At 37.6% G+C, this 25,681-nt stretch overlaps 2 protein-coding genes across 3 annotated transcripts in view; one reads left to right on the top strand and one right to left on the bottom strand.

Annotated features, from left to right (window-relative positions):
• Window positions 1-119: 119 nt before the first annotated feature.
• Window positions 120-2,726, bottom strand: LOC107099966 (centrosomal protein of 170 kDa protein B-like). The gene is made up of 3 exons (XM_015398301.1): window positions 2,664-2,726; window positions 1,965-2,103; window positions 120-1,874 (listed from the first exon to the last, which is right to left on the bottom strand). The coding sequence occupies exons 1-3, from the start codon at window positions 2,724-2,726 to the stop codon at window positions 235-237; spliced, it is 1,842 nt and encodes a 613-aa protein (XP_015253787.1). The 3' UTR covers window positions 120-234.
• Window positions 2,727-8,571: 5,845 nt separating this feature from the next.
• LOC107099967 (protein bassoon-like) overlaps window positions 8,572-25,681 on the top strand; it is a 99,464-nt gene continuing 82,354 nt past the window's right edge. For both annotated transcript variants that reach the window (XM_015398303.1, XM_015398302.1), the window contains exon 1: window positions 8,572-10,157. In XM_015398303.1, the coding sequence (XP_015253789.1) occupies window positions 8,598-10,157 (1,560 nt within the window). In that variant the 5' untranslated portion in view covers window positions 8,572-8,597. The remainder of the gene's footprint in view (window positions 10,158-25,681) is intronic.

The raw sequence follows: 25,681 nt of genomic DNA, 5'->3' as shown, positions 1-25,681 counted from the left end.
GATGGATGGATGGATGGATGGATGGATGGATGGATGGATGGATGGATGGATGGATGGATGGATGGATGGATGGATGGATGGATGGATGGATACAGGCTTTATGAACCGTTGGATCTATTAGAAAATTAGAATGGGAATAATGTCCAAATATTGATATTTTTGTTTTCTCCATTAAGCTTTTTAAACTTTTTTTTAATGTTACGATTAGCCATATCAAAGTCTATACTCGTTTAGTTAAACTGGGCATCCTCTAATTAAAATCCACTTACTTGCTGTGCTGCTGGCGTATTTGGCGCTGCTAGAGCGTGAGCGAGTAACTGGGGTTTTGTTGAGCGCTGGCTTCTGTGGCCTCTCCCCTGGTTTGGTTCCTGGAGTAGACATGCGCTGATTGGAGCTGCTGCCGGGATCGATGCTGCGGGTGGAAAAGCTCGTGCTCCTGGAAGAACTTTCTGTGTCACTCGGCGTGTTGAACGAGCCTGCACGCTTACGAGGCATGGCCAGCATATCCAGTCTAGAAAGCTTCTTGGCTTCCTGCGTCTGCTTTGCGGCAGGGTTATTCACCTCTTGGGCTAACCTATCGGTCTCTGTGCCCTCATTGTCTGACTCTCCCAGACGAGCCCGTCGGAGCATGGAGGCCCTCGTGGGTCTTGGAGCTGACAAGCTGTTGGCCCGGCTCAACACCTGGGCCACTTTGGACGACTTGCTGTCCTCCTTCTTAAGTGGCACAATGTATTTTCTGCTGGCTGGGGCGTTCCTGCTTTCCTGATCAGAGTAAGGTAAGCTCTGGTGGTCATCACTCAGGTCTGTGGAGTAGGACTTACCTACGCTACGTCTCACTCCACTGTGCCTCCTGACGGGTTCTGCCTTGTTTTCACTGCTGGAACCATAAGAACGCTGCTTTTCAGTCTGGACATTTATTTCTTGATTAGAAGAGTCAGTATTAGTCCTGTCTCTATGAAGATTACCACCAGATGTCTTTTTCACTAGAGTGTGTGCTTTGGCCTTACTGCTGTGTTGGCTGACAGTACTGGAAGTATCCACATCAGAGTCACCAGAAAGAGAATCCATCATGGGGGAAGGCGTTGTCACCGGTGGAGCTGCTTGGAGTTTCGCCTCCAGAACAGCCAAAGCATCCTCTGTCTGTCTGAGGTAAGAGTGAGTGTCCTGACTGCTGCTCCCCTGGAACAGCCCAGAGTCTGAGTCTCTTTGAACAGGCAGGCTAGAGATGTTTGGCAGCCTAGCATTACTTGGCCTCTCCTTGGTGAAGCTCTCCTGTCTGATCAGTGAGGGAGCTGCAGGTTCTTTACCCTCTGGACTCTCAGTCCTTTGGTCCAATATGGGAGCAGAAGCAGTGAACTTCATACCAGAGCTCTGAATGCCTTTTTGCTTGGTCAGCGTGGCTGATGAAAATATTCTAGAGACAGACTTCTTTTCCACTTTAGGAGTAGCCATTTTAAAGACTCCACATTGGAGCTTGGATTCCTCCTCTGACCCAATATAAAAAGATGTGGACTTCAAAGAAAGGCTGGGCTGCTCCTCATTTTGCTTCTCCTCTGCATCAGATAGCGGTCTGCCAGTCTGCTCTACGATGGATCCGTCATCTGATTTACTGGCGTCGCTCAGGCTGTCAGGCTCCACATCATCCTGTACTGTTAATCTATGAATGCCGTCATCAGGCCTGGGGGCTGTTGATATACTGTTCTCCACATCAAATGTAGTGTTGGGGTTATAGTGAACATGAATGCTGGGAGTCTGAATGTCACTCCTGTCTCCGTGTGGTACGGGTGGAAGGATGCGTCGGGGCCTTGAACTATCTGCATCCAAATTGTCCTTAAGTTGACTGACTGTGTTTTTGTGGATAATGGTAGCACGGTCTGTATAACACAAAGATTAAATATCATTCATATTCATTAGTGTGTCTCATTATCATTTCAAACTGACCAATGTCTCATCAGGTGGCTTACCCCCTCCTGACGGCTCCATCTGGGAAGGCATGTTAAAGAGGCCAGATGAAGGCCCTGATTCTGTATAGCTGTCAGCCAAGCTGGCCCAGCAAGACATCCACTTAGGAGCCCCCTGTACCACAGCATCTGCCTCCTGAACCTAAGGAAAAACAAACAATTGTTCAAAAACTTTAAAACTTAAAGAAGTCACAGCTAAAAGAGCAGACACCTGTTAGTAAAGCATCACANAGGTATGTGTCGGTAATGGTTAGGGTTAGGGCAAGGGTCACAGTTAGGCCATATAAATTAGTGGGAAATGAATGGAAGTCAATGGAAGGTCCCCACAAGGATATTGTGACACCACGTGTGTGTGTGTGTGTGTGTGAGTGAGATAAGACTTGAAAACGAAAAATAAAAGGTTTCAACATGCACTGTAGGTCACAAACAAAGCAAAGAATGACTCACAGTATACAGTTTGGTTCTTCTACATGTTTTAGTTGTTCTGCTAATAGTGGCTCTGTTTATACAGTATTATTTCTAATAGTTGTGGTTACAGTCAGTCTAACTACCGGTAGCTATTTTCTTTGTTAGTATATTTGCAAGGATGAACAGGAGATATGAAGATGTGTAATAACGAGATAGTAAAAGGAAGGAGCATCCTTTGTTCATCTCTTTTCCTTTTTGGTGCCACCAGGCTTCTAAATAAGGAATTAAAGTCACAGTGAACTCTGCTTTGAGGAACTTCGACTCTTCTGCACTCATCACAAGAGCTGCATGAATCATATTCAGCTATTTCTGACGGCACTAGCTGGCATACAATTGCATCTAATTAATTGTTTTGCGCTCCAGTCTTCTAATCTGTAAAGCAGTCAATTTGCCACTGCAGTGAATCAAGCAATTGGCAGCTAATTAAATCTTTTTATTTTGCTTTCCTTGCCGGGTTTCTCTTCCTGGTCTGCCTTTAATACAATATAATATACAATATCAATATACAATATCCCAATTTATTGATTTTGAACACAGTTTTGTATTTTATTTGGGTTCAAAATAGACTTTAAGTAGGTAATTAATTATTTCTGAGACAATCTCCAGTATATTTAAAATAGCAAAGGTTCTAGTCATCAAGATATCAGAATTGCAGGATTCCCAATGATAAATGGAAATACTGTTTATCACTCTTAATATTCTAAACAAAGTTAGCTCATTTTATAAGGTTTATCATAATCAAACCTAGTGCATGTAGTTGTGTTTATTAAATATACTAACTGTAACTTTCAAGACCAGTATTTCAGCTTTCTGTTTAATATGTATATTTCAAAAATATGTTAGAATGCATTCAGAGAATTTCTTCTTGCCTTTTTTTTGTTTGAATTCATTATTTTATTAATTCTTTAGGGGTTTTAATTAATAATAATATAATAATATATTAATGATATTTAATTAATATTAATAGATTTTAAATTAGTGGACATTTTAACACTATTCTGTTAATTTTGTGAATGAAAACAAGTATTTCAATGAACTTAAACTTTATCAGGTAATCTACTAGCTCTGCCGTAGTCTATGTTTGCCACAGTGTTTTTACAAATATATTAAGTGTCCATTTTATCACAAAGATACATACAGATTTTTGAATCATATAGACATAAATAAATTTGCCAATTCTGTTAACAAAACCTGTGTCGAACGATATTAATCACTAATGTCTTATGGTATGTGTTAAGCTTTATATTATGTGTATGCATGTTTTAAAAGGATTTATTTGATTTTATTTACCAAAAAAATAACATAAAATGAGACCAGTTGTAAATATAATTTAAAGAAATTTTTTATCATGCATTTCTTAATGATATGATTTTAAAAACAAAAAGACAATGACTGACCTATGTTTTTAAATATGAATTGATTAAATCATTACTTGTTGCATCAAGGCAATAAAATATTTTAAAATGTAGGTCTTTTCGTTGTTGCTTTAATCTCTTCATTTGATTTGTTTCTGGGTTTTAAATCCTCTTATTGGTTTGAACATTTTCTTATATGTTTTGGATGTGTGTCTGTGTGTTTTGACCACAGCACTGACACTGACTGGGCAGATGGAGCTGACTTTCAGGTTAATGAATGTTGGAATGGAAGCTTAGACCTGCATCTTTTTGTCTGGGCAGGAGACTGAATACAGAGGTGCGAGCAGAGATAGACAGCAAACAGAGGTGTGATTGAGGGAAGACCGCTGTATGTTTGAGTAGAGCTGAGGTTCATACAGCACGCTGAAGATGAACGGGTAGAATCACATTCGGTCTGGAAATGTGCATGAGCTCTGATAAGGTCACATTACACTCATTCTGGTTTTGTATTTTCAGAATTTTTAACAGAAGTTAAAAGAGGTTGTTTCAGTATCCTCCAGAAAGGGCAGAAGTTTCAACTCACACTGTGAAAATTGAATACCACACTTTTAATAAGTCACTACATCTAAAGTCAAATATAGACCTTAGATTTAGGAAAAAACTAGGAGAAAAAGAAGTTATAGCTGGAATCCCAGAGACGACATTGAGCAAGAAAACTTTGCAGAGCAGATCTTTTTTCTTACTGCGTAAAGCAACTAGTGTTGGAAACAGGCAGTTACTTTGTGCTGAGTCATTCGTTTCAGTTTATTTAAATGATTTGTTGAAAAGATTTCTCCACCAAATCAAGCAGTTTATGCATTTAATTTGCCTTTAAAGTTAAAACAGGCATTGATCATGGTTTCATTCTTATTTTGTGTGCTATTTATAGAAATGTAGTCCTCTGTGATATTCCATTATTTTTCTACTTTCACCCAAACACCCTTTTGTACTGGACCAGTGATGCACCTGCTTTTGAGGTTAAACAGCTATGTGACTACTAATAGGAAGCACTGCAGGGTAAGCTTAATTATACCCAAGAGAGGCGATGACTGAGCGACATCTGAACTGGACCTATGGTGAAGTGTTTGGTCGGGTTGATGATTTGATTCGTCTGAAATCTACGACTGCCTGTTCTATGATTTTTGATAGATTTTTCTGGTGAGCTAAATGAATTAAAAGGATCTAGGAAAATATGACATGGAAGTCATGCTTTTGAATTATTTCTCACAGGAAAGCATTTAAAGTTTAGCAAAGACCAAAATCAGTGTTTTGTATTGGCCCTGACCCTTTCAAAATTTTTATAAACTGACAAACTAATTAAAAAAATTCTTAAATTGCAGTCATGAAAAGAAAGAAGAAAGCCTTTAAGACTGACTCAGATTCCCAACATTTCTCCAACAAAATCGAATTTTTCTGAACTCCATGACCTGATAAATTTACATATCCAGTGAACTAATAAGTCCCCTTCTTCACCAACATATAGCCTTAGGATGGAAAGTGCAGAATTCAACCACATATATGTTTTGATTCATAGGAATCAAAATAAGATTAGAATATTTCCAAAAGGTCCCAAGGGTATCCATGTATGACTTTTTATTTTTATTTATTTATTTTATTTTTTAGTTTCCAGGAAGTACCCCTTCTCTTTATTAGACTCAACAGAAAAAGGCCTGTTGTGTGCATGAAAAAAATGCATGCATACAACAGGCGCAGAAAGGCTGGAGCTACATTAAGGGGTTATTTTCACTGACAATATATAAATCTATGGTTATGAAACCACAGATTTATATATTGTCTCTCATCATTTTATTAATTCTGTCCTAGTATTTTATTGACAAGCTAGAGACAGTACTGGGGTGACATTTACATGGTCTTGGTTTATGTGTATAGTTTTCAACCACTCAGTTTCAGCTTATATGGATCAAAACTCTCATACTTGCATAAACAAACCATAAAAGATCAATATTCAAAGTCAGCAAGAAGAAAAAAATATATATATAATTTTTGTGCATAAATCAGTGGGGCAGCTTTAAAAAGCCCTGCAAAGTAAGCAGTCCTCTTACCCTGTCCAGTGAGTTTTCCATTGCACAGGCAGAATTAAGTCTTCAAGTGTAAATAAAAGAAAACTGAACTGCATCATTTGGGTTATTTAATGTCTTAAGCTTTTATTATGCTAAGAGTTTTAGGTTCTTTGAATCTCCCATTGGAGAGATTCTTAAGGTTATGAGTGTTTTACACATTCTAGTTCAAAGCACATGATCTCCATACTATGGAAGTAAATCTGTGTCGCTGGGATTTGAATTACAAATGCCACTGAAATTTAAATGTTGTATGTTTGTACTTAATGTTTCAGTGTTTATATATATTCAGAACACATTTTTGACCTAAAAAAAATTCATTGTCATTATTTCTACACAGTTGAAATTTTTTTTCTAATTCTTTCTTTATATCTACTTTGGTTATTTGAACTAACTTTTTAAGATATTTTCTAGTGTATTTCATGTTGGTATAGAAGTTTCAAATAAGTGATTTTATTATTCAGGTCAGGAGATATTAATGTGAATAAATTTTCACATTGACCTAGGTTGGTTTGTTAACCTTTTATTTTTGTAAATTAAATTATTTATTTAAACTGATTTGCTTGAGAGAGAAAAAAGAGCAGGAAAAAGATAATTGCTTCATAGAACAACAGGTAATGTATTTTCTAATAACTAATATGCATTGAAATTATCTCAACTACAATTTTCAGTTAAATTGGGTAATATTGTCTAAACCCCTGTATTACATAAAATTTTAGTTTGTTGGGCTTTCTCTTTATTTTTCTCTGATGATAAAAATGAAATATGAAATCAAATTCAAGCAACTCTGAACAACCTCCTGCTCTTAAATACTATTTATTAGAATCATAAACCAATGTTCATTACAATATAAAATGAGAATAATATAAAATATATAGACTATTACTTGAAATCGTCCGTGGATAATGTGGCATCGAGCATTCTCCATAATCACTGTTTTTTCTCAGTTATATATTTAATAAGTAAAACATGCAAATAATGTTATTGATGGTCCTAGTCCCTATATTTAGCCACACAGTTACAAAAAGCACTCAGATGTTTAACCAATCTCCAGCTTTAACCACATAAGTAAAATTGAGTATTCTGCACCTCTTTGCAGTTGATTACATTTAGAAGTGAGGAACTGCTTGGATTTAAAAACTGCTGACTCCTTTCTCTTTGCTTTTTGCTCTCTCCATCTCCTTCCCTCTTCCCATCACTTAGTATTTCCCTCACTCCTTCAAGTGTCTGTTGTGCTGAGGTTTATAAAGCAGAAGAGAAAAGGGAGACTCATTAAAACCCTCCCCTTTCCTTTGTTTTTATTTTTACTTCATCTTCTCACCATCTTCATCAGATGACATTACGAAGGAAAAACCTTCACAGCAAAATTTCACATCCCTAGCAGCCATTAAATGCATTAATACTTTCATTATCACCATTATCTGAGACAGTGCAGATAATACAATGCATGAACAATGATGACAGCAAAGATCTGGGGTATGGCAAAATGAGCAAACAGGGGGTGGTTAGTTCTGTATTAAAGGACTGACAGCCAGAGAAAAAAATGTTAAACAGGAAAGCGGGATGTCAGGCAGAAGCAATGGATGTAGCCGCTGAGTTAACAGAAAATTGGATCAGTGATGCTTTCAAGGCAGGAATGCCATGCAGCAAAGAAGCCTGGGATAGCACAGTAACTGATGGAAGCAGTTTCCTTCAGATCTAAGTAATCACCTTGTCTTCTGTAGCTCGTTGCCAAGAATGACAATTTGTGCACGTCTGGGTGCTCGTTTTGTGGGTGGGTTATTAGATGGCAGGCGGGGTAATACAGTCCATTTCTGCAGTGCATTATGGGAAAAAAAGGGGAAGGGAGCCAGACATGAAACGTGCAGAGATTTACTAGCTTTGCAGAGGAGCTAAAATAGCAGTATTCAAGGCAGTTGATGCATAGCTTCAATGGGACCAAGACGGGATACAAGCAGGTTGCCTCTGAGGAATTAGGAGCTGTTTTATTATTTCTTTAACCTAGATGAATTAGATAAAGCATGGTCGGAGAATAAGAAATAAAAAAACCTCATCAGAAGAAAGGAAGGCAAGGGGGAAGTGTTATTGGTTTATACTAAGAGGATTTGTCAGTTCTTCAATTTTGACTTTACGTGTCTATGTGCCTTTCTTGTTCTTCACGTGACATAGCTGAGGGTAAGTGTAGGTGTCTGTGAAAGATCTGTGCAACTGCGGTGAGCATGAATTTAACCCAGCTTTTAATTGTGTTTATTTATTTTCTCTGGCTCCTTTTTCTAGTGATTTCTTCTGTTCTTTCTCTATGCTCTTCCATAAACATAGTGACTCTTCTGCTGTTGTTGCTTTGACATTCATTCTTTTCCTTTATCTGAACTCCAGATGTGATGCGTTTCTGTGTGATATTCCCTCTGGGTACCAAGAATAATTAAGTTGCAGGGATCAATGGTAGTCACTATTAACAGTGGATAAAATTATTAATCATTGTAATGGTTTTAGTGTTCATACTGCAAACAAATCTTCAGATGGACTTACTTACCAATCCATTGTTGAAACCCTTACGATGAAAGTTTTGCATTGTGTAAATTGAAAGAATGATTAACCTAGATGCAACTGACCAAGCTGAAAAAAGGTTAATGTTAACATTATACCTTCTTGTCTTCTGATTGCAGGTCCAAGAATGGCTGTGTCTGAATTGTCAAATGCAGCGAGCTCTTGGCATTGATATGACCACGCCTCGCTCCAAAAGTCAACAGCAGATTCACTCTCCGTCCCACCAAGCCAAGCCCCTTGTACAGCCACAGCAGTCCGCTCCGCAGCCAACAAAGCCAACAACTGCTGCTCAGCCCAAACCCCCGGCACAGAGTCAGTTTACCCATCAGCAACAGCAGGGGCAACAGCAGCAACAACGACAACAGCAGCAACAACAACCTCAGTCCCAGCCATATGGCCAAACTAACCCTTACTCTCAGCCTCAATCCCAGCCATACCCACAATCCCAGCCCCATTCTCAATCCCAGTTGCATTCCCAGTCCCAACAAAACTCACAGTCTCAACCTTACTCTCAGCAACAGCCATATTCACAATCCCAGCCATATTCCCAGCCCCAGCCGTACTCCCAGTCCCAGCCATATTCCCAAACCCAGCCATATTCCCAGTCCCAGCAGTATCCTCAGCCTCAATCTTACCCTCCATCCCAGCCAGGCCCCCAAATGCAGCCTCAGACACAACCAGGGCTTGGCGGCCCCCAGTCTAAGATGACACCTTCTCAGCAGAACATGAGATCTGAACCTTACTCCCAAAGAGGTCTTGGAGCTCAAGGAGGTGTTGGAGGTCCAACAGGTGGCTCTGGTCAGCAAGGTGGTCCTCGTATTCCACATCCAGGGGCCGTACCACTCCCTGGGTTGACGAAAGCACCCTCCCAGCCAGATTTGGGTCGAGGTTCTCCAATGCATCAATCTATGACACGACAGCAGGATCAGACCAGAAGCGCTGGATCTTCCCCGGCCCACCGACCTCAGAGTCAGGCCCCCGCCCAGGATGGTCTGACCAAACTTTTTGGCTTTGGGGCATCGCTGCTCAATCAGGCCAGTACCCTGATTAATGTTGACCCGCTACCCACAGCCTCAACGCAGCCAAGCCCTTCACGTGGTAAGGTGGTGTTCAGCAATGCAACTCCAGACAACAAATTGCAACAGCAAGGGACCAGTGGGACCAAACCTTTCAGTACAGGTGGTCCTCATGCTCCTAGCCAAATGGGAGGTCCTAAGGCAGCAGGTCAAGGTGGAGGTTTTAGTGGGCCAGCACAAATGGGGGGACCTTATCAACCAAGCCAAATGGGAGGTCCTCAGGCACCCAGTCAAACTGGTGGTGTTCAGGGGCGAAATCAAACAGGTGGTCCCCATGCTCCAGCTCAAATTGCAGGTACCATTGGTGGACCTCAAGTGCCAACCCAAAAGCAACAGCAGCAGGCTGGTCCCCAAAAACAGCAGATGACACCACAGCAGCCATTTGCTCAAAGTCAAAAAGAGCAACAAGGACAACAGACACCTTCACCTCAGCAGAAAATGTTGCAGAAACAGGAGCCAGTATCAGTAACCTCTAGTGCTCCTGAACCAGAGAAGCCCAAGGTGAACTGTCCTCTTTGTAAAACAGAGCTGAACATCGGCAGCTCTGATCCACCTAACTATAACACCTGCACACAATGTCAGAGCCAAGTGTGCAACCTGTGTGGCTTCAACCCAACACCGCATTTGGTAGAGGTAAGAAAATAAGCTCTATTACTCCTGCAACCTCATATATGTGTGGAATTATGTTAGTAGACATTTCTTTCACAACATATTGTTGCTCACATGAAGGAGCCAGAATACACAAATCCCCACCTATCTCTTCCCAGACAAATCAATATTGTTCATAACATGCTATTCATTCTCAGCTAGACTATTTTGTAATAAGATCCAAACCTCTTATCTTTCAGTTTGTTCTGATTTCTTCCCATTTTATGTTATTCTTTTGTTATCCTTCTCTATTTTACTTTTTGAACTATACATCTGATCTTTATTACATCTTCTGACTGCTATTTGAAACACTAATTCCTTTCTTTCTACTGACTTCTATAAATCTAAATTTCAGTTTACCTCAATTCAAAAATGGGCTACAATTGCACTGTTTTGATTGCTCCTATACTAGTTATTCATTTTAAATCAATTAAACTTTGATTAATATTTTCTTGTTCTTCATTACTTTAATATAATGATTTTTCCACACAAAAATGCCCACACATTCACTTACAAATAATAGAAAAATAGTAACATCATAAACGTATTATTCTCTATTTGTTCCTATTTTTACCCAGTAAACTGCACTGATCTTTCTGTAAAAGTTCAAAAAACAAAATCCACTGGACTTGGTTTCTAAGATTTGAAGATGTTTCGCCACCTCTCCAGGAAGCTTTCTCAATTCAAATGTCTGGATCCGCAGTGAGTTTGAGTCTTTATATAGACAAGGCCTTGTATTGCTTGGAAACATGCAAATGGAAACCGATGAGTGGGTCGTTTGGTTCCATTGTTAGCCTGTAATATCTACAGAGGACAATGAAATCAAACAACATAGGCCTTGTCTATATAAAGACTCAAACTCACTGCGGATCCAGACATTTGAATTAAGAAAGCTTCCTGGAGAGATAGCGAAAGTCTTCAAATCTTGGAAACCAAGTCCAGTGGATTTTTTTTTTTTTAGCTTTTACAGAATGACTATGACCTGGATGACTTAAAATCTTCATCAGCATATTGCACTGATCTTTGTTTGTGGGTTAAGCAAAGGGCATCAAATGATTTAGAAGCAAGTTTTATACGATTTAAGGTTTAAAGCTTGGTGACTTGGTCACAGCATAATCAAAATCGCAGCTCTTTTGGAGTTTACAGTAGCCAGGATCAATCAAAAGTGGTCCAGGAACAAAGAGAGAGGAACTGTCAAAAGTAGCAACCATACATATGTGGAGTGGCATCTGGCCCTTGTAGTCCTGTCCAACAGATAACCTACATTTGGTCAAATTGCTTAAGAGGTTATTGCTGGTGAAAGCTGTCAGGACGTGTTATACGTTTCTTTGTGTTGCATATGTGAATGAACAGACAGACAAGTTAGGGTAGAAACATTATTAGTACCAGTGGTTTCATTTCAGCAAGGAATGCAATACAAAATGGTTCCAGGGTGGCTTAATAACAACAACAACAACAACTAGTTAAGGCTTTGTTGAGTTAAACATATCTGCAGGGGTTACACATTCAGATGTCTAGTGTAGCCCATTCCTTCAGCTGTCAGGGTTTTTTTGTTGTTGCTAAAACATAAACTGTTAGGCAGGTAGTGAATATCTCATTTTATTCAAGCAGCACCTCAAGAATACCTTGAAGTCCACTCAAAAATCTTCTTAACTATTAATATTCATAGAGGTTTTGGGAGAGTGAATGCTTTCAAATTGTTTTTTTTTTTTTTTTTTTTTGTTTGTTTAATTCAAATTACAGGAAGAAGAAGACAAATCTGTCTTGTCTTTGTACAGGATGCAGAGACATTTTTGGATGGAAATTCTCTCTATTTAGCATCACTGTCATTTATGCTATATTCTACTGCAGGCATTAATGCTCAAATCAGATTTTTCCCAGGAATCTGATTTATTTATGTGGTCGCTCCCATTGCATACTTAAAATGTCACATCTGACCTAAATGTGCAATTTTTTAGGCTTTAAACTGACCTGCATACATATAAGAACAATAAGGGTGGTCCGCTTAGTACAACAGGAAACACTGAGAAAGAGGTGCTATAGTTTAAGTGCACAACAGAAGCCATTTATTGTGTCAGCGGTTGCTGTGTGAGAAAAACGTGAATAAATTGAGAGTGAATTTCTTTATTGTTGCATTTTAGGGAGACCTGACTTCCATTTTCAGCTAACAGCGGTTTGATTGTGGAGAGGGATGTTAACACTTTTACAGAGACATCTCTGTCATCTAACATCTTGCTGTCTCTCAACTGTGCGGTAATTTTTTTAGACTCACGTCATTTTGGCTAAAGGCCTTCATTTCCTGCTAGGTAGCACATAGTTGTGACAAATGTGATGGAAATTGATGTCAAAGTCACATCTAATCCTCTTTGGTCACATTCAAAAAGATCAGGTACGATTCAGATTCAGGACCACGTATGAACGTGGCTCAGTGTTCCCACTAGCTGTAAATCTGACCTGATCACTTGACCCCCCTGAAAAAACCTGATATGGGTCATAAAGGCCTGCCTGCAGGGGTGACATAGCCTTAGATATATTCAAGGTATGTCGTTTTCAAACAGTAGAAACAGCCTCCTCTAAAAATCAGTTTCTACCTTTACTCTCTGGGTACCAAACCTTCCTCACACAGCTCTAAAGCACCCTTTAAATTACCTTAAGGTTTGTCATGGTTTTCTTCCAGTGTTCTGCAAGCCTGTAAGGGCAGAGCAGATATAGCAAAATGAGAAAAAATGAATTTTTTGTTTTTTTTTATCAATTTTAGAGTCATATTGAATCCATGGTCTACTTGATCTCACTGCCTACATAGTTATTAGAGATTAAGAATTGAAAGGAGCAAGATGTGATTGGTAAATTGAAATGGAAAAATAAATTCTAAAAAGAAATGGACATGAGGAAAGCAGCAAGGGGTGAAATTTGAGAAAACACTAGAAAGAAAAACCCACCAAGAGAGGTATAGTCAGAAAACATAGACATCCTATCCACCTACGCTTCCTTTGTTCCCTCCAAAGTGCTGCTGCTCATGGGACAATGAAAGGCGTATAAAGGTCCAGTGCTCCATCACCTCCCCTTTATCGATCCAAATGCAGTCTCAGAGTTGAAAGGAGAAGAAACAGCATGGAGAATAGAGACAGGAAGATAAATGGTATGTTAGGATGTTGCAAGGGATAGAACTGAAGAAGCGAGGACAGATGGAAAAAAGAATTGTCTTGTTCTCAGAAACAAAAGCTACTGTGAATGGAAAACAGACTGTGAAAAATGTACAACATCATAGATTTGTGCATTTCATTTATTTGTATATTAGTCTGTCTAGCACACTCATGTACACTTTTACTTTGCATTCATAGTCCTAGAAAAGTACAGCGTATAACCCTATGGTGTTATATGCTGGGATTGCCTCTGGCTGGACACTGGCAGAATAGGTTAAATTAAACTGTTTCTGTAACTAACCATAGGACACCAATATACATGCATGGAAACACACATGAAAAGCTACAGTACAATAAGGAGCAAATACTGGTCAAAATGTTATTTGGACTGAGAGGATCTGTCATAACTCTACCAATCAAAACATGACTTAAAGGGATGGATGTTTAAATGTGGGTTAAGGTTTGTGACCTTTGAATAACAGAATGGCAGAAATGGTCATTTCATATAATAAGAAAAACGTATGCAGCATAATTATTACTCATTTAGCCTTTTCGTCTTTGATGACCCATGAAAGGTTAATCTTCAGGCAAAATAATTACTCATAAAAGTCATGTGAAAGTGGCACAGTTTATTTTGAAACCAAATAGTAATATTTGGATAAAAATATATAAAAGATATAAACATAACTTTATCTTAGTGCACAAATTTCTTGCACTAATATGAGTTGATTATTAACTTAACAACGTGCCTTAACTAATCTAACTGACTGATGCTTTTTAAAATAGATTTTGCCAAAAAAAAAAAAGTGTTTGAATGCAGTAAAGTACAATGACAATGTATAGCTTTTTTTCTTCAAAACATTTCTAAATCAAAATACTAAGTCTTTCTGATGAAAAAAAAAGAAAAAGGAAACCACAAAAAGTCACAACTACACTACATGGCTATTTTAAACAAGTATTTTTGTTGTATATTCATAATCATATGTTAGCTGTTTCAGCAGGAGGCAGCTACAATATCAGAATATAAAAAACAAACATTTTATGGAAGCTACTGATTCTCTGGTTGGCAAAAAAAGTGAAAACAATGAATATTTGTAAATAATTCTGCACTTATATTTAATATCTAATTATGTTTAATATTTATTCAAATGAAAAGTTTAAAATAAAAATGGTGCATTACCCTTATAAGGTCTTTTTTTATTTATAGTTTTTTTAGACTGTGTATTAAAAATAGTGAATAAATCAATGGAAATGCAAATGTTTTCAGAATATCTGGTTTATTTAATAAATCCAATATAGAGAGCAAAAAAAAAAGAAAAAAAAAAGACAACCTTTGACACAGATTTCTACAGAAGAGGATTAAGGCCACTGGAAAAAAAAAAAGTTAACTGATTTTTTAAATTTTATTTCAGTATAGTATAGGAAAAAACTCAGAACTCTGACTTTGATCTCAGAATTCTGACCTTTTTTATTGTCAGAATTCAGTCAGAATTCTGAGATTAAAGTCAGAATTCTGAGGAAAAAAGTCAGAATTCTGACTTTTTTCTCATGTTAAACTGAAATAAAATTTAAAAATCAGTTAACTTTTTTTTTTTTTCAGTGGCCCTAGTCCTCTTCCGTAGATTTTCTCCATAGTTCTATAAATTTTAAGGATTAAACTCCTTTAGTTGGTAACAGCTATGAACCAAAGTCTAGCTACATATTGGGGCTTTGAAGAAGATAAAAATAATCTTTGTTTAATCAAAAGCCTAATCAGACATGGTTTTTGGTGCATTCGCTGCTTTACATGTGAGCCGTTATATTTCAGAGACAAAGTGAGCTCTGAAATGGCTTTTTGTCCACATTAGAAAGTATTTGTTTTTCCATTATTTGAACAAGAGGAGGAACCAGAACATTAAAGTTTTGTTTTTGGTATTTGAAAACATATACCAGGATAAAGAAAGTTCTAAGTTGTACTGTTTTGAATTTTATTTCTTCTCAAGAAGATATTGAAAATGAAAAAATAAAAAAAACTAAAATGTGGATGTGCGGATTTTGCATGCCTGCCTGGGCTTGTTTGGGTTCCTTTGGGGTGCACTGGCTGTACTCCATAGTCCAAACCCCTAATGGCTATTTGGTGAATGCATTAAGGGGCATTGTCTGATCTGCCCTGTGTTGGACTGGCAATCTGTCAAGGGTCTATCCCAACTCCTCCAATTTTTATACAGCCCCAACATTAAAAAGATTAAGCCAGTGATGGAAAACAGATGGATGAATTGTTTTCCAAGTTGCTATTAGAATGATTAAAAGTGGGTTGTGACGTTATTCCCAGATAAACAGTTCCAACTTTTGAGACAATTGAAGGCAGCATTATCTTGACAATCTTGACTATAGAACATGTACAAGAGATGGTAGATAATTATTGCCTCAATATATGCAGTTAAAAACTCGTACAGAATGCATTTGTTGAAAATGATCACTCAACATATTAGGCTTTGTTTGTTTTTCTCTATATTGTACTTTCAGGTTCCAAACATTTAGTTTTGTTTTTTTAGCACACAAAATACAAAATACAGAATAGAGATTGATGCATTTTTCCTGTATGGCTTTCCACTGGTGAAGAAATGAGAGCAACAGTAGATATATAAGGATGGACGAAGAACAACAGGCTGGACAATTATGAGAGATAGACCATCTTAAGGGACAGACAGAGATGTTTAGGGAAGCATGGAAAGGAATAAAATGGCAGAGTTAAAGAGGGATGACAAGTGAAGCAGAGATGGAAACAGATGGAAAGAAAGCAGAACTGAGGCCGAGAGGAAACCAGACATGTAAAGCTGAATCACGTGCAAACTTGAGTCCAGAGGGAAGATGGGTACTCTCTCACACACCCTCTCTCACAAAGAGAGCAAGTGAAACAGTAGAGACAAAGAGAATCAAAAATAGAGTGAAGCAAAAAGGGAAAGAAACGCTGCCCCCCAAAAAAAAAGAATTATTGCAAATGTTTTTAACTTCATCCTGTGAAAGGAGGCACTACAAGGCACGTCCATCATGAGTTCTGAGAGATCTCATTACAGGATCTGGACAAAATTTACTCAGTTCAGAATGGCAAATATAATACATTTCTGGCATGTGGAAAGCATTTTTGAAGCAAATATAAGGCTTTTAATTGTTTTTATTACTCTTATAAGCAATAGATTATTGGTATTCTTAATAACAACTAAAGTAATTTCTCAAGTGAAGGTACTTTGGTCAGATTAGCCCAAACTGTGGCAGAAAAAAATAGTCCACCAAAAAGAAGACTTTGGTCAAGGTGATGAGAAAATGGGTGGAGAAAGAGTCAGTGGAGGAAGAAAACCTGTTGAACGCAGGAAAATATTGCATTTTTATTATGACCTGGTCAAAGTCACTACCTAAAACTAGGCAAGACTTCAAAAGAAGAAAATGTTGAGCCCCAAACACTTTTATCACAGCAATGAATGGTTCTTTAAATTAATAGTGAGGTGAGCGGAATTTCAATGCAAAAAAAAATATAGATTCAAATACTTAGATGTTGGGCTAAAACACTTTGAAAGTCATGCACATTTTTTTTTAAGTTCAAGAGTATACCCACACATAAAATCACAATAAAGTACATAGAGGTGTGTCTATAGGCAAAAGCTTAGCATGTCATGTTTATGGTTAGAAAGAGACCAGAGCTTTCTTTAAGTTTTATGGTTAACATTTTAATTTTAAACAAAAAAAGGAAACAGTTTTACATTGCAATGTAAACTTAGGTTGCTAAATAAATTAAATCAACTGCATTTAATAACTTCATCATCAAACCTGCCCAATAATATGGAATTAAGTAAAAAAAAAAAGACACTTTAGAATCTGCGTTTTTATTAGTTTTGCATGACAGAAATTTCTCTTTTTTTACTTTTCAATGGTATTACTAGATGTTATCTAAAGCTTAAAGAGGGCTTAATTGGGGGGCTTCTAATTATTGGATGTAGGAGCGTGTAACTGGGTGGTAACTGGTGGATGTTCAGACAATGACCATGTAAAGACGTAGATTTTGCCTTTGTATTCTGCATGAAAGGCTTCAAAAAGAAATTCAACCAAGCACCATTTAATTGTTCACTTTCACTTGAGTAACATTTTAACATCCATCCATTTTCCATCACGCTTTATCCCAGCTGGGGTCACGGTGCTTATCTCCAGCTGTCTACAGGCAAGAGGCGGGGTACATCCTGGACAGGCCCCCAGTCCATCGCAGGGCAACACAGAGAGAAAACAACCATTCTCACACCTAAGGAGAATTTAGAGAATCCAATTAACCTAACAGTCATGTTTTTGGACTGTGGGAGGAGGCTGGAGTACCCAGAGAGAACCAACGCATGCAAAGGGAGAACATGCAAACTGCATGCAGGAAGACCCTGGGCCGGGAATCAAACCCATAACCTTCCTGCTGCAAGGCAGCAGTGCTACCCACTACCCCACTGAGCAACTTTAACAATTGTAACAATCATACCTAAAATTTTATTTAAGTAAAATTTAATCAAACTTAACTTAAAGGGTGTGTTTGCACTTAAATCCTGGTCACCTCCTCCAACCCCCTTCCTGAAGGGAGGGAATAGAAAAGTAAACTCCTGTGAAGGAAAGTGCTGAGGCCTTTTCCAGACAAAGCCTGGTTTGGGTATAAACAAGCTTCTTGGTCAAATGAGGGTCCCTGCTGGAAGCGTACCAACAATCCAAATTGGCAGAGAAACAATTTACACTTGAAACCTGCTCACATTTGTTTTAGAATCTATGTTTCAAATTTTTTCAATTTCTCCTGGATTTTACACTCACATTTTTTGCTCTCATGTCACCCCTTTTCTCTTTTCTGCCTTCATTGTTTACATCCTGCCTCTTCCTCCCTTCTCCTACCTTCATTACCTCTGAGGCAGCAATACCACACCACCCAATGATGTGGTATACTATTTCAATGCTTTTTACTGCTCCTCTGGCTTCAGGCAGTTTTATCTTTACACAACTTATTCAGCTTCATGTGGACGAAGCCAGAGGGAAGGAAAGTAATTAACATACAAAACACAAAAGAGGCTTACCCAAACAACATAGTGAATAGAATGAACCATCATTGAGCTGGAAAAGTAAATAAAACCAAACACAATGGAATAAACTAATAAGATGTAACCAAACCACCTTTACAGACAAACTGATAAGTAAAACCAAAACAACAAGAATTGTACAATAATTAAAATACATGTTACTCAGCCTGTAATTTAAACATACTAAGACAAATTAAAAAGTCATAGAAATATCAAAAGATAATCAACTGTATTTTATGATTCTCATATAAATGGGACCTAATATTTAGTCCCATACCAACTTACTACCCTTTTTTAAAATTGAGTTTGTAAATTTGGAGTTAATTTTCCCGGTAGCCATCCCCTGACTGTGTGCTAAAATATCAAATGTTAGAGGTTATTTCTTTTTCCAGTTGACACATGTTGGTGAATGAGTGAATGAGGTCATTTCTTCAGTCAACCTGTCATTCAGGCCTCTGTTGTCACAACCATTGTCAGAATAATTATTCGGATAAGTGCATCCCGGCCACCTGCCTATGTGTCTGCTCACACCGTGGATTTATTTGTTCTTCTAAACCGACTGAAAGGATAATTAACCATAGAAGTTTATAACCAACTGTAACAGTAATTCTGTTCAGTTTGGCACTCAGGCTTGAACTCAGAACCTCAGGATTCCAAGCTGTATGACCGAACCACTCAGCCGCAACTCCGCTAATAGTTCACTGAATCTAACTGGACTGATTACCATTATAACTAGATTCATTAGGATGATTTTAGACTAGAATATTCTTATTTTCTTATATATTCTTGTCTGAATTACTTGCCAATACAAATAGAAACAAACTCAGCTGAACTAGATTATAAAGGATTTTCATCAAACCTCTGATAGGTAAACAAAACAGCACATAGTTTACATGGTGATTATTCATTAGACAAAGATTAGCCTAAACGTAAAACATATCTAAATAAAAATTGTAATACCCTATAAAAGCAAAGATAAAAGAAATACATAAACCCATGCAGACTGTTTTGGCATAAAATCAAAATTAAATGAGTTTTTAACAATTTGAAAAGAACTGACTAATCTCTCAAGGAGAAGAAATGCTTTTAAGCAAATTTAGCTAAAGCTTCTCTCCATTTGAAGTCCCTGGTCAAGTGTGCAAAACAAAACGACAAAAATGACTCTTAATATATACAGTAACATTGAATTTATAAATTAAGTAATTTAGTTGCAAATGAAGTTATTTTCTGCAGTTGACAGAAATTCAAATGCAATAAGGTTGTTAGGCATGCTCAGACTGGGAATGATTATTGGCCCTAGAACTTTTCCATCCACACTGGCCCACTTATGGACCCCACAGTCCCACAGTCAAACGTGTCGTACGTTTTATTGTGCTTCTATATTTTTTTCCTAAACTGCCAGATTGGGAAACATCCCAACCTGGCAACAATACAACAAGACAGAAACTTTAGCCTTTAGATACAAAACATAATTTTGCTAAATGTTCAAACATAAATTCACCAAATATAAGTGGAACATTGTAGTTTAGTTTAAAGAAAGCATTTTAGTTTTATCATAATTTGGTTTGTTGCAAGGATTTTACAGTGTGAAGAAATAGAAAATGACACCATATGCCAACCGTCACAAGAATTTTCAAGACAAGGAAGGGCTATATCTATACTGCATGCATCATTAAGGAAGTCAACATTATATTACTTCTTCATCTCCTTGAGTTATTTACTGTCACAGGTAGGGGGTTCGGCTGGAGAGAAAGTGTTGGGGCCGGTATGGTTTAAGGAGGGCTGGCCCTTGCATGCTGAAATTAGGACCGGCCCACCGGCCCGGTATCACAGATTACCAGTCCGAGCCTGCTGTTAGGTCAATCACCAATGAGATGGATCATTAAAATCACTGCAGCTACACCCTGAGTTTCTCAATAAGAAACCCAGAAACTCATTCTCTACACAAGTGAGTTCTCACCCTGACTATAGGGCTCTATCCCATTTACCTTCAAGAGAAATCTAATATAAGCCCCTTGTGTCAAGGGTGTTTGTTATTCCTACAGTCTCAATCCATATCTAATGACCATAAGTAAAGGATGAGGCTTATTTCCAGTCCATTTAAACTACAAACAGTATAGGACAGAAAATTAAATTTTCTGGAGAATATGAACACATCACCTGCTGAGAGCATAGAAAAAAGGACACAGGTAGTGAATGACCTGTAGTGTTGAATGTTGTATTAAAATGTAGTGTAATTAATTAGAGTCCTACAGTGAATTCGCAGCTCTGTTTAAACCAAGGATAGATGTTAAATGTGTGGCTTAGGGCATAATTCATCCAAAAAAAAAAAAAAAATGCTACTGAGTTAGATGCTGACTCTACTTTTACATTTTTGAAGATTATATGTAACTATATTAAGTTTGTGTATCATTTACATAGTTAACACAATGACAACAAAGTGTCAGTGGTTAAGTTTATGTTCTACTTTTAAATTCTTAACTTTTATTAGTAATATCTTCTCTTAGTATCACTACTCTCTTGTGCAACATGTAAAACTAAAAAGAAGCAATCTACTCCAATTTGCAAAGCAGAAAATACATTCTCCATAAGGAACGGGGTAATGGAGCGATGAAACAGCATTAAAAACTGTCAACAGAAGGCACAAGCTGCATAATGCACCATGAACTGCTTGACATTTAGTCAGCACCAAACAATTGAAACCTAATGAGTGCCTCTGAAACATGGTGACCAAGTCTTATTTAGGGGAGCATGTTCTCAGAACAAATATCTCCCACAAACAGACACTGGCTTACAACAATCACATACTGTCAGCCTAACCGTCAGCCTCTGATGTCCAAGTCACAATAATCCTCCTCACACCGGTTCTCTTGTCACCCAGTCAGCCAACACGTGTGTGCGTGCATTTGTGCATATGTGTGTAATTATAGGTGACTTGACTTTGGAAAGGGTGTTGTAAAGTTGCATGGGTGAACATAATGTATGTAATTCACTTGGCATGTGTGTTTGGGTGAGTGGGTGTTTCTGCACAGTGTGTGTTTCTGCATGTCACAATTGTTTCCACGGCCATATCAGCAGAATCGCTGGACAGCGTCTGAAAATAGTACAGAGAGAAAGGAGCAGCTGTCACATCGTGGCAGAAAAACATGGCTGTGTTTAATTCAATTCTGTGCACGAATGTTTGTTGAGGGTTTTCTTTTGCACACATTTTAATGGATCTGCTTCGGAACAACCAGAAAGAAAATGTCCTTTTTATTCAAAATAAATGAAAATCGTAATTTTTTCACTAGAGCATGTCAATATTTAGAAATTCAGAAACCCCATTTCTTAACCTTCATGTTAAAAGTTTATTAACAAGCTATTTAGGATCTATGTACACCAACAGTGGTGAGTCACCAAATGGCCTATTATTCCTTGTTTTCTTCTTTCCTTCTTAAGATCTCAGCGCTTTATTTTTAATTGAATTAAATTAATTTCAGTTAATTTATATAGCACCTATTCAAAAAGTCACTTTACTAAGACAATTAAATTAAATCATATAGACAGATTGGTTAAATGTTTCCTATCTAAGGAAACAGGAAGAAACCTTCAACAGAACCATGCTCAGTATAAGCGGCCTTCTGCCAAGGGTGACTTGGTGGTAGACACACAAAAGGAACATAGAAGCACTGATCCATAAATATTTTCAATCTTATTAAAACCAGAGATGGCAAAAGTACTCACTTTCCGTACTTGAGTAAAAGTACAGATACTTGTGTTAAAAAATACTCTAGTAAAAGTGGAAGTACTGATTAAACTTTTTTACTCAAGTAAAAGTAACAAAGTACAGGCTTGTAAATTTACTTAAAGTATAAAAGTAAAAGTAGAAACCACTTTTTTCATGCCGTTGCCTACATTTTAAATGGATGTCTGCCAATAGGACTAGATCTCCGTTGTGTTCATTTTCAATCATCTCGTCGTCCATGCTACTATGCTAACGCCACCGCCACCAAGCTGCAATGATTTGCTGTGAATGAATACCGCCGAATCTGTCGATTCATCTTGTAGTGGTGCGTCAAATGCAACGTAGATTCCCATCCAATTAGATTGAATTTGGTATTGATGACAGGAAAAATAATAACGGTAACTCCATTGAAATGATTCAAAACTAAAGTAACAAGCCAATTTTTTAAAATGTAAGGAGTAGAAGTAAAAAGTCGCCATAAAAATAAGTAGTAAAATAAAGCAAAAAATATCAGAAAAATCTACTTGAGTATAGTAACGAAGTATTTGTACTTCGTTACTTCCCATCTCTGATTAAAAGTAACAGTAAACTAGCTCCATACTTTAGGTGGCTGTGTCTAGGATAGAAACCGTTAAGCCAATGAGCTCTGAGGCGGTTAGCATGTCACAACGGATGCAAGAGTCACAGTCACAGAAAAAGCTGAGCCCACAGCTATTTTTTGGAGAGAAACAGGACTAAGCACTGAAAGACTGCCCCAAAGGTGTACACAGCAGTAGCCCAGCTGATATCTCTCTCCAGGATGGTGTTACAGCTAAAGATCATGAGCAGGTCAGAAGAAACTACCTTGATAAAAAGAAAGCAGAGAGAACATAAATTTAGAGGTTGAACGAAACAAATACTGCGGGATTGCAGAACAGAGATAGAATGAGGCACAATAATGAAAATGGGTCCCTATGTCCTCCAGCAGTTTAAGTTTATAATAGAATAACTACAGAGATAGCTCAGAATAACCTGAGCCACTCTAACTATAAGCTTTGTCAAAAAGGAATGTTTTAAGCCTACCCTCAAAAGTAGACAGGGTGTCTGCCTCACAGACTAAAACTGGTAGTTGTTGCCACAGATGAGGAGCGTGATAACTAAAATATCTTCCTTCTAGGAACTAATAAACCTTCAGATTCAGAAAGTGCTCAATCGATTCCTAACAAAGTGCTCTGTTAGGAACATAAGCAACAACCAGATCTCTACTAAATATAAAGCTTGGTTTTTAGGCCTTTGTTTGAAAGAAGGAGTGTTTTAAATTCTATTCTGGATTTAATAGGAAGCCAATGAAGAGAAGCCATGATAGGAGAGATATGATCTCTCTTTTTAATTTTCATCAGAACTCTGGCTGCAGCATTTTGGATCAGCTGAGGGCTTTCAACTACAGTTTGTGGACTTCCTGATAGTAAAGAATTACAATAGTCCAGCCTTAAAGTAACAAATATATGGACTGGTTTCTCAGCATGACCCCTGGACAGGTTATTTCTCATTTTGATAATATCAAGGAGATGAAAGAAAGACATTCTAGAAACCTCTTTAATATGGGATGAAATGACAGGTCCTGATCAAAACAACATCAAGACATTTCAATTTAGACTAATTTAATCCCATCCAAATGAAGTGACTGACTAATCTTTTTCAAAAATCAGTTCAAAGTTAATGAAGCTAATTTGTTGCTTTCTTATCATCTCCAATGTCCTGGAAATGTCAGGCCCACTAAGGATGGTGCACACCAAAAACCAAAAAAGTTGGTCTGGTCAGATGAGACCAAAGCTACCGTACATGCAAAGTGTTATGCAACTCCCTGAAAACAGCATTCCTGTCAGGAAAAATGTTGGCAGCATCAGCTTTGAGGACACTCATTATTTAGCAGGGACTGAGAAGATGGTTAAAGTTGACAGAAAGATGAAGGTAAATGGAGGGCAGTCTTGTTAAACTGCTTAAGATTGAGGAGAAACCTGCATTTTCTGTGGGTCAGCAGCTCTGATCATTCAGCCAGAGCTAATATGGAATATCTTTTTTTATCAAATTGTGTTAAATTAGCTCAGTCAAAATGCATAGATATCATCCTGGTGGTGAAATTGTGAAAAATCTCATCTCAAGATGTGAAAACTAAGAGAGACATACCTTAAAATATCTGTAGCTCGTTCTGCACAGCATTTACTTGCACAAATGGACATGAATTATTGTTCAAAATACACAAATACTGGAAAGTGGCAATGATAGTATAACAATAAATACAATACATGTTCTTTTAACAACATGTTGAGGAACAAGATGAGATGGACAATCATTCGTCGAAATTGTTTTAGACATAAAGATGTGATTTTGAATACAGCATAAAATCATCAAGAAGCAAGAAATGACAGTCTTTATTTCTGGGGTTTGTGAATAATCCAAAAAATGTATTTAATTGTATTTGTATAATGCTTTTGTTACTGACCTAAAAATTGTGTTTCATGTTCAAATAGCGTAAATTTAGATCAATACTGCCAGTTTATACTAACAGGATTTTTGATCATAAAACCGAGTTTGAAATGCGCATCAAAAAGTTAAAACGACTCAAACAAGCATAGAAGGAGTCATGTTTCCATATTTAGGGAGAAGTATAAAAATAGGGGATGAGAGCAGCAGAAGGAACAACAAGAACTCCTAATGGACAGACGCATCGCTGCTGCACCTCATAACATCTCCAGAAAATGAATAATACAACGGCTCACCATGCCCTGCTCTCCTCCTCCTTTCCTGCCACTTCTTCTCCATCTGCTCCTTTCACAAGCTCCCGTCTTCTTCACTCCACCAATCAGATTTCCCACTCTGGGTTAAATGACTTCACCTTTCTAATCCGTATTCCTTCTTTAAGGGAAGTATACCCTCCTACTCTCTGTAGGTTCAACACTGTTTCTGATGCTAACCTAACTGTAAGGCTTTCTGGTGCGTATCAGTGCAATACGCCATGTCCACTTTTAGCCCCTTTTTTAATCTCTAAATGCCCTCATTGCTTATTCTGTCAGAACTCTTTACTTATTCAGCAAAATCCCACTCACTTTTTTAAAGCCATGTATTATGCATTTAGACAACCAACTTTTCCCTGTGTGTTTCTGACTTGCCTTGTACTCTGGAGTAGCTAACTTTCAAAAGGAGCACTGTTTCAAATGTGTTGCTTTTAAAGGTTTAAAGGATGATTTCATTTTTTCATGCTATGATATAAAAATGAACATGTTTCTTTCCTCTACTCATAACCCATTCAACATTTATTATAATTTAGCTTATTATCTCTGACTGCTGACACTTTGGAGCATCAGAAGGTAAAGATAACTCCAGTAAAACTATATTTAACAGTTTTTATTATGACAGACTTGTCATTTCATAGTCAGAGTTTATAAAAGAGGCCATGAACAGTGTTATAGTCAAGAATGCAACCACAATTAATGAGATAGATACTTGTTATTATTTAGTTGTTAAAAAAAATATGCACAAATCTCTACCCCCCTGACTTTTAACTGGTGTTGCGCCGATGCCATTTTTTGG

This window comes from Cyprinodon variegatus, unplaced genomic scaffold, assembly GCF_000732505.1.
Source record: "Cyprinodon variegatus isolate N-32 unplaced genomic scaffold, C_variegatus-1.0 Scaffold925, whole genome shotgun sequence".
Taxonomy (NCBI): Eukaryota; Metazoa; Chordata; class Actinopteri; order Cyprinodontiformes; family Cyprinodontidae; genus Cyprinodon; species Cyprinodon variegatus.
Note: the sequence above shows the minus strand (reverse complement) of the source record. Positions and strands in the feature narration are given on the sequence as shown.

Bases quoted from the DNA above. Each gene is read 5' to 3' on its own strand.
- LOC107099966 (XM_015398301.1), bottom strand. From the start codon at position 2,726: ATGATTCATGCAGCTCTTGTGATGAGTGCAGAAGAGTCGAAGTTCCTC. The intron at 2,104-2,663 runs GTGACTTTAATT...GTTTTTCCTTAG, and splicing joins TCCTCAAAGCAGAGTTCACT to GTTCAGGAGGCAGATGCTGT. The intron at 1,875-1,964 runs GTAAGCCACCTG...TGTGTTATACAG, and splicing joins GATGGAGCCGTCAGGAGGGG to ACCGTGCTACCATTATCCAC.